The 17,316-nt window shown below is 43.9% G+C and overlaps 1 protein-coding gene across 1 annotated transcript in view; it reads right to left on the reverse strand.

Annotated features, from left to right (window-relative positions):
* STAC (SH3 and cysteine rich domain) overlaps nucleotides 1-17,316 on the reverse strand; it is a 106,379-nt gene that overhangs the window by 57,543 nt on the left and 31,520 nt on the right. Inside the window, exon 2 of the mRNA XM_004676329.2 lies at nucleotides 9,769-10,048. Coding sequence (XP_004676386.1) covers nucleotides 9,769-10,048 — 280 coding nt within the window. The remainder of the gene's footprint in view (nucleotides 1-9,768; nucleotides 10,049-17,316) is intronic.

A 17,316-nucleotide genomic window follows, 5' to 3' on the forward strand; every position in this document is an offset into this window, starting at 1 on the left:
AGCTTGAAATACATGAATGATTCTTTGGTGTGGCAATTTCATTTTCAGCCTCAGGTCCTAAGGGAACAATGCGTGCACATATTTATCTATGAAAAACTGCAGCTTTGTAAATGAAATTGAAAATGCCACAAATAGGGTCATCAGTGAAAGTTTGGTAGATGCATAAAATAATTTTGGCTACTGATACAATTTTTTATTTATTAACAACTGACATAATGGTCAGCAGAGTCTTAAAGTATTGAATTCAGGCGAAAACACAAAATGTTTAGAAAACTCAGTTAAATTGAGCATCTACGTATTGGTAAGAAAGTTGGGCAATGCATATAAGAAGACACTGATAATATTTCCATCTGTGTGGTGGGCTTTTAAATGCATTTTAGCTTTCCTTTGTTTATTTGTATTTTCTCATTTTTAATATATTTTTAAATATTTACTTATGCATCATTACTTATATATTGTATTTATATATTTATTGAAGTAACATTGCATTATAACATGTTTCAGATGTTCATTAAAATCAACGTGTATATAACATTTTTTATCTATAATATTTATATATTATGCTAAAAATATTTTTTCTTGCTTACGTCTACCTTCTGCATATAAAGCAACCCTAAAATTATCCCTTAAACTTCATGCTCAGATTTCAGGCCTCTTCCTTTCTACTTTCTCTAACTTAGACCTTTTGAAGCAATTTAGAGAACAATTTAGTAACTTTGGCTTTTTTCACTGACATTGTAAAATGGCCATATCTGGCTGCCCAGGGCAGGTCTGGGATCCACCAGTAAGAGTTCTCCTCTTTAGAAGGTGTGTGTGTGTATGCTGTGACCGGGAATCCCCCTCAACTCCTGTTTCCCACAGAACATATCCATTCCAAGTCCTTGTAGTTCTAACACCTCACAGTTGAATCCCTTGCTATCTACTACCACTACTGTCATTTAAGATTTAGTTCTGGAATAGCCTCTTAGTTGGATTCTTCATACTGAATGCAAAATAATAATAATAATAATAATAAAAAGAAGTCTAAAATAATTTCCAATGCACATCAGGTTCTTTACAGTCTGGCCATTGATTACCTGTCTGTGTCCCCTAAGCCAAGTTTGCAGTTCCAAGATGCTCTGTATTCTCTCTGCTCACAGGGCCTTGGCATATGTGTTCCTTCAAATGGAGCTTATCACTACTGCCTGGTTCATAACTCCAACTCCCATATGACAATGCTGAAGGAGATGAAATTATAAAGCATTTGCAATTGGGAAGACCCGAACCAACATCTCTTCTTGTACAAAAGCCATGTTTTCAATGGAAGTCTCAGTAACATCTGGCTGCTCAGGTAAACAACTGGTTCTTTGCAGAACCTTGTATATTCTTTGGCTCACAAATATTTTGTGTATGATCTACTATATTTACTAAATATCTGTGGAAAGAAAGGGCTTACAAAGACTTTTCACCATCCCCTAAGGAGTTCTAGATCACATATCTGTCTTCTTTGTGTAGTGCGTTGCAAAGAGCTTTGAAATTAAAGCAGGACTGTCCGCAAACTTTAGATATCACTCAATAGTTAGATTTCTGTTAAAGAGGGGAAAAAGAATATATTTTCCTTCTCAGCTGGATTCTAGTCATTGGACCTTGATTAAAAATAACTCATCCCCTCTCTCTCTTACTCTGAATCCAAGTGAACAAGATGATTTCCATGTTTTCCAGGAAATTCAATCCTAGCAAGTATTGAATTGAATGTGAAGACCCTGGGCCATCTCTCCCTGCCTATATTTCCCACAACTTGCTACATTATATCTTTTCCATCCCCTTCTTAGCTTAAAAAATTAATGGCATTCATTGTTTATAAATGCCTTTGTTGATCTTTCCTATTTCGGTTCCTGACTACTAGTGGAAAAACTCTCCCTACTTCCCCCACTCCTCACCCACACTGGCTTTTAAAAATAGTAATGCACTCGGGTTGGCTCAAGGCCTTGTGTTTGGAGTCCACAGCCTTTGCCCTCTGGGTCATCAGTTCACATGGTAATGAAAGGTCGCCATCTCTTCTTCTATTACATGGGTTTGTCTTAAAGCTTTGAGAGCTGTCCTCCTGAATAACCACTTTCTCATGACCATCTGGGAAATATACGGACTTGACACCTCTGACCCCAGGATTAATAATCTCTGCTACTCTGGTTTCTCCTTGTCTCTGAGGTCTGCAGTTTTCACAATCTCATTTACTGTCTCAGAGCAACATCAGCTTAAGCCTGGAGAATTTGTATTTCCATGTAGGTGTGCAAAGAATGGATTGGTAATCTGTGGTCACCACCTTCATCCTTTCCCCAAAGTGCTTTCCTTGGAATATGGTATACTGTTACTGTCAACATTTCATATGTGAAAATAGTTTAATAAAGGTAAACATATTTGTTGACTATGTTGTATATTCACATATATGGCTTGATTTAGTTGTCAGTCAATTCCAGAAAGTAGGTATTGTTATTTTCAACCTCATATGAAAGGACATTGAGATGCTGGGAAGGTATACCAGCTGTCCAAGTTCATTTGCTCTATTAGAAGCAGAGCCAGAAAGGAAACATTCACCACCAGACCCCTTGCTCCATTCTGCCTTTCTTTTTACAGGTCAGTATTTGGAGATTGTTCGTAATAATCCACTTTGAGATATTCACTAGTTCCACTCAGGATAAAACAGTGGTTAATTTTCTATAAATCTCATGGGACAAAGCCAGGATTTGGGCTTTGCTAGCGACTCAAATTTTTACAATAAGTAAGTCAAGTGAGGGAGCATGGCGATTCTTTCAGCCATGAGGTAACATGATCATTGCTGAGAAAGGCTATATAATTCACTGTCAGTTTGCTGCAGGAGCAGTTTGGCAGCTGCATGGAAAGGGATGAGGCAACAGGGATGGAAAGAAGGACATACTTTAGGAAGTACCTGAATTAGCTCATGTGAGCTGTGTTGGAAGGGGGAGGTGGTGGGGAGAGAAGAGGACTCTGACTACTGAGAATTCCCAGAAGTAGAATGGACAGAGTGTGTTTGGGATGGGACTTCTGGGGAAAAGGCTGCAGAGGGGTCAGATGGCTTTGAGATTCTGGCTGGGTGCTGAGAGCACACAGGTGCCATCTGCCCAAGCAGGAGAGCGGATATCAGTGAACTGGCAGGTTTCACGGGAGAGGTAGCTGCTTTGTTCCACTGTGACATAGTTAAGCATTTTGGCATTTACAAGGCATCTGGGCAGCCAGTTCTGGCAGGCTGAAGCGAGAGACTGGACCTCAGGAGAGTAGTCGCAGCCCAGAACAGGAAGATAAGGGAGAAGCAAAAAGCCTGAAAAAAAAAAAAATCCCTAATTGAGCACCATCTCATCTAATCTTTATAGCAAATCTATCAGCTGGTAATTTTTATTTATGTTTTTAGAATGAGAAGACATGCACAGAAAATATTCTTTCTGTGAAATATCCTTTTACATAAGGATTTTGAGCTGATCTCATACAAAGTCATATAGTCCTTCTGGGTCAAACAGAGACAGCCAAATTCATTGTCCCTTCTCAGTTTTGATGATAGGTGATCCTTGTTACTTCTCTTTATGGCACCCAAATAGGACAGCAATGTGTCTGGGTCTTATGTGTAAGGAACCTGGTAGCTGGTGATGAATGGGGAGTCTGTAAGCGACACTTCTGCCGTGTCAGCGGAAGCTCGAACTCGTGACTGTGCTCACATGTGCACAGTAATTGTGTCATGCGTACTTGCTCGCTGTCATGTTATTTGCACAGGGCGTTCAGGATATCTACAGGCTCCTGGATTTTCTTTTCAGGTAAACCTGGCATATGTTAGAGTAAACTAAGCTTTGTTTATCTGGCTGTGTTTGGTAAACTACAGAGAAAATATTTTGGTAGCATTTAGTCATGCATTTCTCCTCTACCCCTCATCCACAGCCATTGTACATTGTAGTTTAGCTGGACCACAATGTACAGGTGTCTCTCTCGCTCTCTCATACACACACACACACAGACACACACACACACACACACACACGCCTGATGCTCTGAGCCATAGACACAGAGAACTGTCCTAACTGTCCTATATTTTACATTTGGCCCAGTTCTGTCATTTTATGATGTGGTGCCCTTTGTGACTGCATAACCAAGGGGACCATTCTAAAGTAGGTCAGTGGAACATTCCCTGATAAGGCAGTTGAATAGCAACGCAGGATTTGCATTTTTCCCAGGTCTCCACCGTCCCAGCCTTATAACGGGTTTCAGCCTATTCCCAAGATCCCTTATCTCCAAACATGAACTAAGCCCGGGTTCAAAGGCAGCAGCCCCTCAACATTTGTCTGTCACGGCCTCGTCTGCATTCTAAGCTGGAAGGCATGCATCAGCAATGGCACAGTCAAGGAAAGGTTCTGCATTTGCAAGTTTAGAAAACTTCAGAATGCACCCACGATTCACAGTAGTGTCTATCCTAAGTCTGACTTCACTATTTCTTCTGCCCTGGGGAATCTATCTATTTCTTCCTGGATGGGACAAGGGGAAAATACACAGTGGCTCATGGAAGATTACGGAAATACATGGATGCAGAATATATATTACTGAGCTGCCTGCAGTTGGGGGCAAGTGGGAAATAAATACTTGAACAAATGACCACCATACTGATCAAATATTCTTCCCTCTTTGGCCTGTTATTTATGCAGTGCAAATACCTCCCTATATTATCGATCCTCTCTGGTAAGGTATGATTGTAAAAGGGCTCTATAATACACATCTCTTTTTTGGGCAGAAGGAATGTTATTTTTCTGAAAAATCTATGCAGTGATTCCAGAAATCTTCAAAAGTACTAACAAACATCACGATAGATAACTTAAGAGAGACACTCTTTTACTTTTGTCTAATTTCCCCCCCACTATTTCTCCTCCTGACAAATATGGTTATTTAAAATTCTGGCCAATTACTAGTAAGACAAAATGAAATTCTGCATTTCCCCCTTCATATTAATAAGACACTGACATCTGGGGAAACATATTTCCTGGACAGATATATGCATGGAAGAAAGACTCTCTTCACCATTTGGTCCTTTTTTTTAATCCTAATACTCGTAAGATGTTTAAAATGGGGTTGAGGGGTGGCATGTCTTCCTCTATATGGACATCAGGACAGGCAGACTGAGGAACATGTGGTGAAGTGTGTGCAACATCATTGAGGAAAGCTAGATTCTAAGGCTTTCTTTGGCCTCCTGACTTCCCCTAACTGGGCCCAAATGGTGTGCAGATAGCCTGCCATCTATGTTTTTGGTGTCAAGACATTCGAGCCTGATCATCAGGGTGGAGGTAGGGTATGGGCTGGCCTTGGAGGGCCAGTGAGAGTGTGGGGAGACCTGTCAAGCCCAGCAGGTCCCCAAACAGCACGTCTGTTGTGGAGGAAGTTCCAACAGGCCTCGGCTTAAGGCAGCAGGGATTCTTCCTCACTTCTTCCAGTTTCTGAATAACTACTCTGCTCTTGGCTTTTGCTACCTCTCAGCCTCCTTATTCACATTCACCAAGACATTAGATTTTGTGTTCCCAGATAGCCACACCATGGGCCAAGCACAGAGTGGGTCCTCAATGTCTGGTCGTTCAGTAACCAGTCATTGAGATTACTGGATGTTTTGAATATCTTGCTTTGTATGTAATAAACATCATCATATGCATAATTCTGATGGTAACATTTCTCATTTGTCCACTCACTCACATGCATCTGGAACAGCCCCTACAGGATGGGAGTCAGGCCTGGTACCAAGGTCACAACCACACAGGTGCCACAGCGCAGCTCTGCCCTCGGGGTTGAGACAGCCACAGCTGCCTTTGGCCTAGTCTGACTCTAGCCTGTCTCCCTCACCCAGCTCAGTGATGCAGGAAGAGAAGATACATTTCAAAGGATTATTCAATTAAAAAGAAAACACCTATAGGCAGCCAATTTGCTTTTTTGTTGACAATAAACTATAAACTTTGCTGAGAGTCAAAAGCAGAAATTAAAACCTGCCATGAAGGCCACTTCACCTAGGGGCCTGGGGCCCAGGTATGAGGGAGGAGAGGCTTCAGGGTCACATCCAAGGTCAAGGGCAAAGCTGACAACCCAGCGAGAGCTCCAGAGTGAAGGGGTTCAGGGAATTAGAACCAGATGGGCAGGGGATGAGGCTGGGGGCCCGTCTACTTTTATCAGTCACTTTCTTGAGGCTGATGTTGAGTCTTTCAGCTCTAAGGACAGGCAGGCCTTGCAAAGTGAACACCCATTTCATTCCAGCTTTGAAATCTCATGCAGTGAGGATGCCAGATATTACTTTTACTTTTAAACAAATGTCCATCATCTAGAAACTACACAAATGAAATTTGATTTTTCTTGGCCATTACCTAACCTTTGATTTCCATTGGAAAGGAAAAAGAAAATTGCTTTAATATATTTCTGAAATATTACTCTATGGGAATAACAGCAGGAGGTGTTTTCCTAGAATTTAGAATATGAATGTGACCTGCTGCTTGAAGGAAACAAATCTTCCAGTAACACCTATGGGAACAGGAGACTAGGTTTGAAGAAGAGAAACAGAAAAAGAGGCAGATCACTTGTGCTCCATTATCACGGGTTTGAAAGTTCTAGGCACTGCTTCAGGAAGTGAAAACATTTACCTCTAACTTCTCTTTTTTTCCTCTCCTTCCTCCTGCCACGTTTTCCTTCCCTCCTTCTTCCCTGCCCCACAATGCCTGCCTCTAACTCCCTTTCTTCTTTCCTAGAAGGAGCCTACTATTTGGTTTAATTCACTTGCATCTTTGAAAAGAGCAGCAGGCCTTCTTGACTTTTTTCCTGCTTCCTTTCTTAAGATTCAAAGGCAGCCACGATATAATGTAATTCGACAAAAGAAAAATATAGTGCCATTCCCTTTAGCACAAGGCATGCTTTTTTGGTGATTTTCAAAATAGAGTCTTGCAAAACTGGTGCGAGGGGTGTCTTGAGGGGTATCTGTTGAGGATAATGATGGTGACGTTCCTCAGAGGTGAACTCATTTCCGTTACTCATTTAAAAAACACATGTTCTGTTTGTCTTTTCACACTCGTCACAATGAGATTTAAAATAGAGACTCATCGTCACCTATTTAAGGGTTATGAATAGCACCGCCTTGAAAAGGCCTGGTGGAAATTTGGATAGAAATTTAAAGTGACGCATCACATTCAGAAGTTGTCAGGCAGAAACAAAGGCCTAAGTTGGAGGCCAACTTAAGTGATCACTCATGCCGCACAATGAGATGCCCTTCTCCACCGCACCAACAGTCGTATGACAGGCATCAGCCAACTCCAGGTGGAAACATAAAGCAGAAGCTCCAAGTTTGGCAGGACCACCTCAAAAAAAAAAGGCACAGCCATCTAGAGGCCATCTTAGCATCACGGTAGAGGATCATTGGTGCCATTCTCTTGTCTCTGTATACCTGCCACTTGTGGCCTTGCAGTCCCTACTGCTAGGGGCGGAGGGCCTTCTCCACCCCTTAATGTGAGTTTGGCCATGTAACTTACTTCAGCTGTTGCAAGGTCTGTGAAAGTGAAACTTGCTTCAGCTGTTGCAAGGTCTGTGAAAGTGACTTTGTGCCACCTCCAACCTGAGGACTTAAGACATTTTGTAGACAGCGTCTTGTCCGCACCACGAGAGGAATATGACATGGCCCAGGGAAGGTGGTAAAGGATACAGAAGATGCAATAACTGAGCTGAATCTGGACCAGCCAGACTCCAGCTTACCTGAAGATGCCTGACTTAGTGTAAAAGAAAGTTCTTGAAACAATGGAATTTTAGAAGAGTTGCACAACATTATTGTTGAAATTTATGATGGACATGCGCACTGTTCTGAAATGGGGCCTATTTGAAGGAAGAACATGAAAATAGTGACTTAAAAATTGGAATGTGGGGAGATGATGGCTTTCTGGTGTTCCATGGTCACAAGAGGGGTGACATTGATCCCCCTTTTGACTACTCCACTCTTGACTGGGTCTTGGCTAAGAGGGGAGGGACTATAGAAACCTGCCTCCCTGGACTCATAGGGAACCATGGATTGTTGATTGTCCAAGTTCAATAGTGACACACATTGTCCTCTTGGAGAACCAACAGACATTCAAAGTCTCACTTCAAAAAATAACAGATAATTTAATCAGAAAGGATCTGTCTGCCATGTTCATGTTTGATCATTAATTATTTCCTAACCCATCTGACTTCACTTCATTGCTCAAAAGGAGCCATAAATCATTCTGCCTCACAGAAGTTAAACTATTTGCTACTCACAAGGCGATCCATTCAATTGCATGTCAAGTGTATCAGCTAAAAAGGTTAATTCTTACTGAAGTTTGCCTTTTCACTTCAACTCTCCCTTTGGAAGCCACATATGACAAATCTCTCGACTCTTCCAACATGGCACAGCTGTCTTTTCCATGCCAAACTCCCAGAGCTCCCTCACCATTTTATTTTGATACACCCCTTATTCTGATCACACTCATTTTAGACACCCACTAGCTTGACCATATCCTTCTTAGAATATGAAATGGAGGATAAGAGACAATACTTAAGGTATATGCAAAGCACTGCTGACTATTTGAGGGGCTAATTACTTCTTGCTACCTGGACATTATGATTTCAGTTATTTATGCCTTGTCGTGTGTGTGTGTGTGTGTGTATACATATACATATATTTATTTCCCTTTAAGCTAAAATTGGTTTATTCTCTGAATACCTTTCTCTGCTTTAGGAGAGTGATGATTACTTTTTCCTTTACTACTCATGATAGTACTACCATCACTAGAGCTTCCCTTTACTGAGATCCTGCTTCCCCTCTGCCAGTTCACTGTTCCACAGGGAGCCTATGCATGGTATTATCATCTCTACGTGCACTGATGACACAGCTTCAGAGAAGGTCAGTCACTGTCTTGTAGGTCACACGGCTGCCCAGAACTCAAATCCAGGTCATTTGATTCCTTTCAGCCATCCTCATTCCCTCATCCCATTCTATCAGGGACAGAAAAGGACTAATTATGTCACAGGAATAACCAGGAGCAAAATATGAGTCAATATTCTTCCCATGCTGTGTCCCAAACAGAAAAGGAGCTCTTTACCCAGTTGGATGCAAAACGGCCTTTCACCACGTGACGTTACTAAGCCATCAGTGGATTATAACTGCATGACTGGCATCACAACCAAGGTCTGATATGGCCATGGGGAGACCACAGAAGCCCTGTCCATATATCTTCTACTGTGTGTGCATGCACAGAACAAGGTCCACATCTTCTGATTCCATGCCTCTCCATGAGGGCCCCTACTCCCAGAATCACCCCTCCCATAGCTCATCCTCTGTCATCCCCCTTTAATTCATTAAGTTATCGACCTGATCCTGGGCAGACCCCTGTGCTCACGGCAGGTCCTCCTGCAGAACTGAGCTCCCACTTGCCCAGCGTCTTGGTGGCCACCCACTGACTCCCTCTTTGCTAGGCTCTTGCCTGAAATGAACTGCTTTGCTCATGACCCTGTCCCCTCTCTGCGGCTTCCCAAATACAGACCTGAGCTGCGGGACTACAGAGACCCAGACCTCCAGCCTCTGGGCCAGTTAACGGAAGGGACATTGGAGCTCCCTGGGGAAGGGCAAGCAACTTTGCCACAACTGTGTCAGAACTAGCTCCTGCTTCTTGTACCTTTTCACAAATGTCATTCCTCAAACACCTGTGGGTAGTTTGTGGGTGGGGACCCAGGGCTTAGAGAAAGGGGCCGGGAAGACCTTACCTACGATCATGTGGTTGCAGACGTCACAGAAGGTGGGCTTCTTGAAGATGTGCTCCTGAAAGGCATGGGCCTTGCCGCTGCTGCCTGGGTGCAGGTTGGCCCTAGTGGGTGTGGACGTCAGGCTTCCAGGGGCCGGGAGCGGGCTGAAGCTGGGGCTGACCTCAGCCAGCGTGTCTGCTTGCAGCTTCGCATCGCTGTTAGTTCGCTGGAAGAAGTTGTCAGCACTTTTGCTCCGTAAACTCTTGGTCTTGAAAGAAAGTGATCGTTTTAGTTTCTGGAGCTGCAATGCAATGACAGAACAGACTCTCTTACTCAATTGTGCTCGCTCATGCTGTGGGGGTGAGGTCTGCTCCAGGCAGGGTGCCTGTTCCCACTGACACCCTCAGAGCTGAAGAGGCGCACATATGTCCCTGTGTGGGTGGCTGATGTCAGTGTCTAGAGGGATTCACAGTCCCCAGTCCACACCCTGCCATGCAGACCACACAGAGACCCCCTCGCCTTTCCTTCTGCTTCTTCTCCTTTTGCCTGCCTCTTGACACCCAGCCGATGTGCTGGCAGGTGGACTTACAATATTCAGGTTTTAATACTGTTTGTCTTTTGCATGTGGATAACTGGAAGTATTAGTTGTATGAACTTTTGGCTCAAAGAACCAGTCTGCATAGCCTGGCACCCTGCTGCTTACTTAGCAGTCATTCAGCTTCACACACAGCAAAGCAAGAGGCCTCTGTTTCTACATTTCCTATGGAATCAATTTGGCTAAACTATCCAGAGGAGTGTGTGAGTGTGTGTGTGTGTGTGTGTGTGTGTAGGACACAATGTAGAATTATCCAGTTGACTTTCTCTGCTCTTCCCCTTGCAATGCCACTTGTTTTTGACTTGACAAGCTTTTTCTCCTTTGCCTTTGGGATTTGTGAAGAGGCACCAAAATGGGTTTGGCAAAGGACTGACTTTGGAAAGATCTGGACTGGCTCACTTGGGAGCTGGATGGGTCTTTTGGAAACACAATTGTGAATATGCTTAAAATCCTTCAGGGAGTTTCCTTTGTTCTTGAGTTTAAACAAAGCTAGTGATGGGTTCCTGGAATTGGCAGACTCTGGCTCCCCATGACAGTTGGCACCCCCATCTACCTTGCTCTATCTCAGCTACGAGGCTTTTAAAAAGTCTTTCATAATCACTAGCGTTTTTTCATGAGTAGCCTTTAGTGTTCAGTTTTCCTGATGAACCACCTAGGTGATTTATGAGCTGCCATAGGTTATTTCACCTTTGAGGTGGTTTCCTTTTATAAAGGGGACTCTTCCACTTGACTGGAATTAATGCTTATGACCCAAAGCAGTAGAAAACGAAGTGCTAAGATTGGTAGTCAAATAAAGGCCTCTACCAGGTGTGGTCAAATACACCAGCGCATGTGGCACGTGTTGATCTGGTCTTGTCAAATCTAATCCTCTCATCAACTCCAGACTTTCTCTCTCAGAAGACCAAGAAGATGTGGTAGTTGTTGAACTTGGGATAGATCATGCTCTGCCCTTTCCCTTTCCCATTGCCCTTTGTGATGTGACTTTGCCACTCCCACCATCATGAATTCATGACAAAGCCTGAATTCCCTCTCGCTGGGATTTTGACCAACAGAAGACAGTAGAAGCCACATTAAATCAGTTCCAAGCCCAAGATGCCTTGTCTCTGTCCTTCTTGGAAACCTGCCAAATTGCCATATAAGCAACATTGCCTGAAGGATGAAGGGAAACACACATTCCAGTCCTCCCTCCATCATTCAAGGGAGACCCTAGAAGCAAAACCATCCTGCTTTTCTGTAGGGAACAACATGTCTAGATGAGACAGAAAAAGAGTCTGCTGAATCCCAACCCACGGAATCAAGTAAAGCAAAGGATGGCTTTTGAGATATTCAGTTGTTTCTAGTGCCTTTATCCCTTCTTGATGTGTGGGGTGACTGGACTTATTTGTCTACTTGAAGTTAGCTCTGTCATGTGAAGTTAGTGCTCTTTTTAAAGAACCTTATGGGGCACAAGGAGATGAACTATAAGCAGGGCTAAATGCTTCACGAGATGATCCTTCATCTTCTCAACCATTCAACATTGCTGTATCACCCCTGAGGTAAAGGAGGCCCAGAGAGATTAAGGAATTTGCCCAAACTCAGGCAGATTATGCAACTCACGAACAGGGTCCAAATTACATCTTTTTTCCTCCAGACCCCATACTCTTCACTGTAAGTGGGTTGACAGGGGCTGAGTGAGGGGTGCTGGAAGAGAGTTATTCCACTTGGGGGATGGAAATTCTTATGGTGGTAAGGTTGGAAAAGGATGTGGATGAGAAGGCAAGTCTATATTTTAGGGAGATTATTTCCTTTATCTTATGGATTTCAATGACTTAAAGATAATAAAGATGCCTGTGTGCTTATCAAGGGGGAATAGCAGATGTTTCAGTGTGACCTCAGATGCCAGGATGGGACAAGGGCTGGGTGACGCCGGCATGTGTCCAGCCTGGTCTCTCTCCTGTGCTCATGTTCTCTCCACACTCTCCCAATCACACACGTTTTATAGAAGCTTAGTATGTTGCCAAGAAACCTGCAGCATTTTCCTTGCTGTTGGCAATATGGTTGGAAATTGGATCAGACTGTCAGAGACTGCCTCTCTCTCGAGCTGGAGAATTTGACTGGGAAGTCAATAGGACATTTTTTACTTAAGTAGACATTTTAAAAGAAATGCATACACGTGAAAGTCCCAGCAGAGAGTTCAAATGAATACTTTTCCTTCCACTTTTTGTCCCTAAAAAAGCAGAGGCCAAATGTGAACATAGAAATGTAGACATTGAAACAAGCTCCCCTAATCACAAAATGGCTGACCCTGCCATGGCCCCGTTCATTTTATTAATCATAGTGTTTGAAGATTTTTTTCAGTACCTGACCAGGAGGTAGAATCTGCTCTGTGTGCTTTATTTTATCTAAGCAATCCTAGGAGTGAGAAGTCATTCATTCATTCACTCATTCAATAACTCATTAAATGATCATTTATTGGGCGGCCACCACAATGGTGGCCTTTAGCTTCAGGGAAACAGCAACGAAGAAAGCAAAACCCTTCCCCTTAAGGTTGTAAGAGCTAATGGGTGCAGAGAGAAAATAGAAAACAAAGAGGTACTGTTAGTGTAGGCGGGGGTGAGGCCTCTGTAGGAATGACAGGGCCAGGTTTTAGAAAGTGGCAAGGAAAACTTCTCTAGAGGCGGAGCTAGAACAGAGCTGTGTAGGAAGAGCTGGCATGAGCTCTTTTGGAGATGAACAATCTGGGTAATTGGAAAACCAAGGGCAAAGGCCCTGATGAGGTAGGTATTTGAAGAACGCCAGGTGGCTGATGGGTTTGGAATACCACTGACAGGCAGGCACAGGCAGAGGGGTCCAAGACCAACTTCATGCCATGTTTGGTGGGTCACGGCGGGGCTTGGCACTTATTCTAGGGGTGATGGTGTTGAGCAGGGAAGTGACAGCTTCTGACTCTTATTTTACAAGGGTCACCATGAGGGCTGTGTGGAAATAGGCTCTAGAAAGGCAAGACAAAAGCAGCAAGACCAGATGGGAGACTTGCAGTTAACTTGGTAACTTAGGTTGTAAGAAGTGGTTGAGGGCCCTCCCTGGTGACGCAGCAGGTTAGGATGCAACACTGCCAGTTGGCTGCCACCATTTCAGTGTGAGTTCCATCCCCCATCCTGGAGGTGGCCCACATGGCGCTACAGACCTCTCCTGACTTGCCCGCTGCTCCTCTCAGCAGTGTACTTCGTTAATCTACCTGTTCTGTTCCCCACTGTCTCTGGTGAAGCCTCTCACCACCCCTGCACCTCTGGCTTGTAACCCAGTTCTGTATGAATAAATAAATCTTAAAAAAAAAAAGTGTTTGAATGTGTTCCATTTGGAAGGTGGAACCAATCAGGAAGGAGAGGTAAGTGTCAAGAAGGACCTCACAGTTTTTAGGCTCAGTATCTGGGTGCATGCAGGGCTGTTTGATGAAAGAAAGCATGTTGGTGTGGGGGAAGGTGGGGCCTTCCCTTAAATTTGGATAAATTTACTTTACAGTGCTTATTTGGTATTCCAGTGGAGTGGCCAAGTAGGTGGTTGGATACATGATTCCGGGGCTCAGGGGAGGGGGCCAGGCTGGAGTATCCACTCGGAAGTCACAGCACGCAGATGGTAGTTAAAGCCACAAGGCTAGATGAGATCACGACGAAGAAGTGAGTGCAGAAACTGCAGAGAAGTAAACTGAGGCTGGAGCCCAGGAGCACCCCGGTAGTTGGAGGTCTGAAGATTAGCGCAGATAAGCAAAGTAACAGAAAGAGAGGCTGGCGAGGGAAGAGAGCACTTCAGAGCCTGTTCTTCAAGCTAAGGGAAGGCGATGATTGAAGGGAGAGAGAAGAACCAACGGCAATAGATGAAGCTGCTACGCTAATGATGTGAGGCTTCAGGTTTTGCCTTGGCGTTTAGCAAAGGGATACCTTTGGGAACCTTAACAGGAGCAGACTAGTGAAGTGGTGGAGAGTGAAAACCTGACAATGTTTCATGACAGGATGCTGGAGCAGAGCGGGTGGAGGTGGTAAAAAAGTAAGACAGGGGATTAGTTTTGTTGCAGAAAGGCTCAGTGGAGAGAATCAGCTAAAGGAGGATAGAGCTTAATTTTGTTTTGTTTTGTTTAAATGGGACATTGTTTCAGCATGCTTTTATTTTTTTTTAAGATTTATTTATTTATTCATACATAACTGGGGTACAGGCCAGAGATGCAGAGGGTGAGAGGATTCACCAGAGACAGAGTGGGGAGCAGAACAGGCAGATCGATGAAGTACTCTGCTGAGGGGAGCAGTGGGCGGGCCAGGAGAGGTCTGCTGCAGCATATGAGTCAGTTCCCTGGCTGGGGAATTGAACTCATGCTACAGTGTTTGGGGATAGCTTGATAGTGGACGCACAAGCATTCTATCCTTGATGCCTGCACGTGATCTACATCTTTGATTTTAAGATGAACATATTTTTTCCTTTTCACATTTTAACTTTTCTAAATTGGGAGATGTCTACAGTGGAAAGGATTTTTCTTTTCTTTTTCCTTCCAGAAAAGGGATTATTAAACCAACCGATGACATGTGAAAATCAAGGAAATAAGTTATTTTTCATGCTGTGGGGTACCCACCCCCACACGGTGCCTGAGACCTGCTCCCTTCACACTCCATCAGCCATGTAGATTTTCATCATCTCTTCCAAGTTTTGCTGATGCCTTGGTTTGTCAAAGCTCTTCCCACAACTGCCCCTATCATATTGCCAGTGATTACACTCAGAGAGTGAGTTCTGGGGTCTTGGAAAATGTAATGCCTGGGACGACAATTAACTTTCTCACCCACGTTTTTACCCCCTCCCCCAAAGTGTGATTCCTTTAGAGACGAGCACAATAAATCCTGGGTCCTGATTGGCTGGGGTTTGAATGGTGCCTCCAAAGTTAGAAATAGTCTTACATCTACCTGGTTATGTCACAACTAGCTACTAATATATAGGCAGAGAAATAGGAATTGAATATGATCAATTGCCTGCTCGGCCACCAGTGAGCTGTGTGGCTTGCATGTGTGCGGGGTTCCTCAAGCCTCATGTCTTAGATTCCATCAGTAAGTGGAGCTACGTTTTCTGACAATTCAGCACAGGGAGGGAATACCAAAAACCTTAAACAGTCTCTGCTTACAGGAAGCCTAAGATCTAATTCTGGAGACAAGCAGCAATGTTTAACACTCTCTGAGGGTGACACAAAACCCTGTATTTATATTATCAAGTACTAAGTAGAATGTTTTGATCACTGCCTACTCTAACATATCAGGAAAGGGAGCTACCAATGGGGGCTGGAATCGTCAGAGACATTTCAAACCTTGAAAGAAATGAGTCAACTTTAAAAGATACAATGTGATTGCTTAACTGCTTCATCACCTCCCCCTGCAACCTCTAGGCTGTGTTCACTGTGGGATACAAGCCCCTTCCTGTGGATGAGGCACCCACCTGCTCAGCTTACCTCTAGACCCTTGGACCCACTGAGAGTAGCGACTGGGTTTTTAAGGCTGCACAAGCCTTCAGTGCCTGTGTTTTGCCTGGCATGTTTGTTCCAATCTATGCAGAAAATGCCCAATTTTCCTTGATGCTTAACTTGTCCCCAGTGTCTTGCTTGACTTTCCTGGCAGGAAAAGGATCTCTGTCCCATGTGACCCCTGAGTGCATCCTCCTGTGTTACCTTCTGTTCTGAGCTCCTCTCCAGCTCCTCTCCTGACACCCAGCTACAAGAGCACAGGTATCAGCAAGAAATGTGTGAACTCTTGCCATACACCACGTCGACCTAGAGGCTTTACAAGGGTTATGTTTTGATCTTCACACTAGCCATCGGGGCAGGATTGATTATGGATGCCATTGCTACCTATATATCATGAATAAGGGAATGGAGACAGAGACAAATCAGGTAAAATGTGCAAATAGACCCAGAAAATGTGGTAGTCTTAGACCTGAGAAGTCATTGTACTTCAGAATTCAAGCTCTTAAATGCTATACATGTAGGTTAAATGACTACATGTCATTTAGAGAATGGACTGGATAGACAGGAAGGAAACAGCCAGATCAGAAACTCGGAAAAGAAGGCAGGAATGAATGCGTGGGCCAGAAGCAAGTGGGGGGAGGAGGCGCAGAGGATGTGTTATGTAGCTGCCAACACACAGCTACACAACAGATCTACTGAGAGACCTGGTCTGACTGCTCCCCTGGATGTGGTGACAAGAGTGGGAAACAGTGGTGGGAAGGAAAGGTGTATGCATAAGCGTGTCTGGGTGCTCCAAGTAACGATGCCAGACAGGTGGAAAGACAGCATGGTAAACCAGAGACTCACTGCAGGTTTTCTCTGAGGCAGAGGTAAATCTTCATGAAAGCAAAGTAAAGGAGGATCAAATTGGTTTAGAATCTGGATACCTTAGAGGAGAGTGAGAGCCCCATCTCAGACACACTAGGAAGGGATAAATTAGTCACGCTCTGAGGCTGGCCACCATATTTTCTCCAAAGAAGTTTGTATTGCTCCCAAGTTTGCAGTTGCTGGAGCAGGAAGAATGCAAGAGTCCTGATTACTTCTCACTTAGTTCTCTCTGCTAAAGAAATTCAAGCTCACCATTTACCTTAGGGGTCATCAGTTTCCTTTCTGAAATTGCTGGATGTTGTGGAAATTTTGTTTCATCCTAAAAACAATCCTCACTTAGAATGTTTAAACCCATGGGGCGGGAGGCTGTGACTGTGTGTAATAAGAATTACATCTGGTTCACTGGCATGCATCCAGAAGATACTGTTTTACTGTTTTGGTGCAGCACTAATCTCTCCATATCCACAAACAATTTTATTTAACATTCCTGTCCATGAAACAGCCTTGTGAGTGTCAGTGTGAGCCGGGAAAATGTCCCCAGTTTACAGATAACGAATATGGTCCAGAAAGACATGATGTGCCCAAGACCCACAAATGAGATGCTCAACATAGAGAAGTTTTGGGGTCATATGTG

Source organism: Condylura cristata, unplaced genomic scaffold (genome assembly GCF_000260355.1).
Source record: "Condylura cristata isolate star-nosed mole 26May11 unplaced genomic scaffold, ConCri1.0 scaffold00004, whole genome shotgun sequence".
NCBI classification, from domain to species: Eukaryota; Metazoa; Chordata; class Mammalia; order Eulipotyphla; family Talpidae; genus Condylura; species Condylura cristata.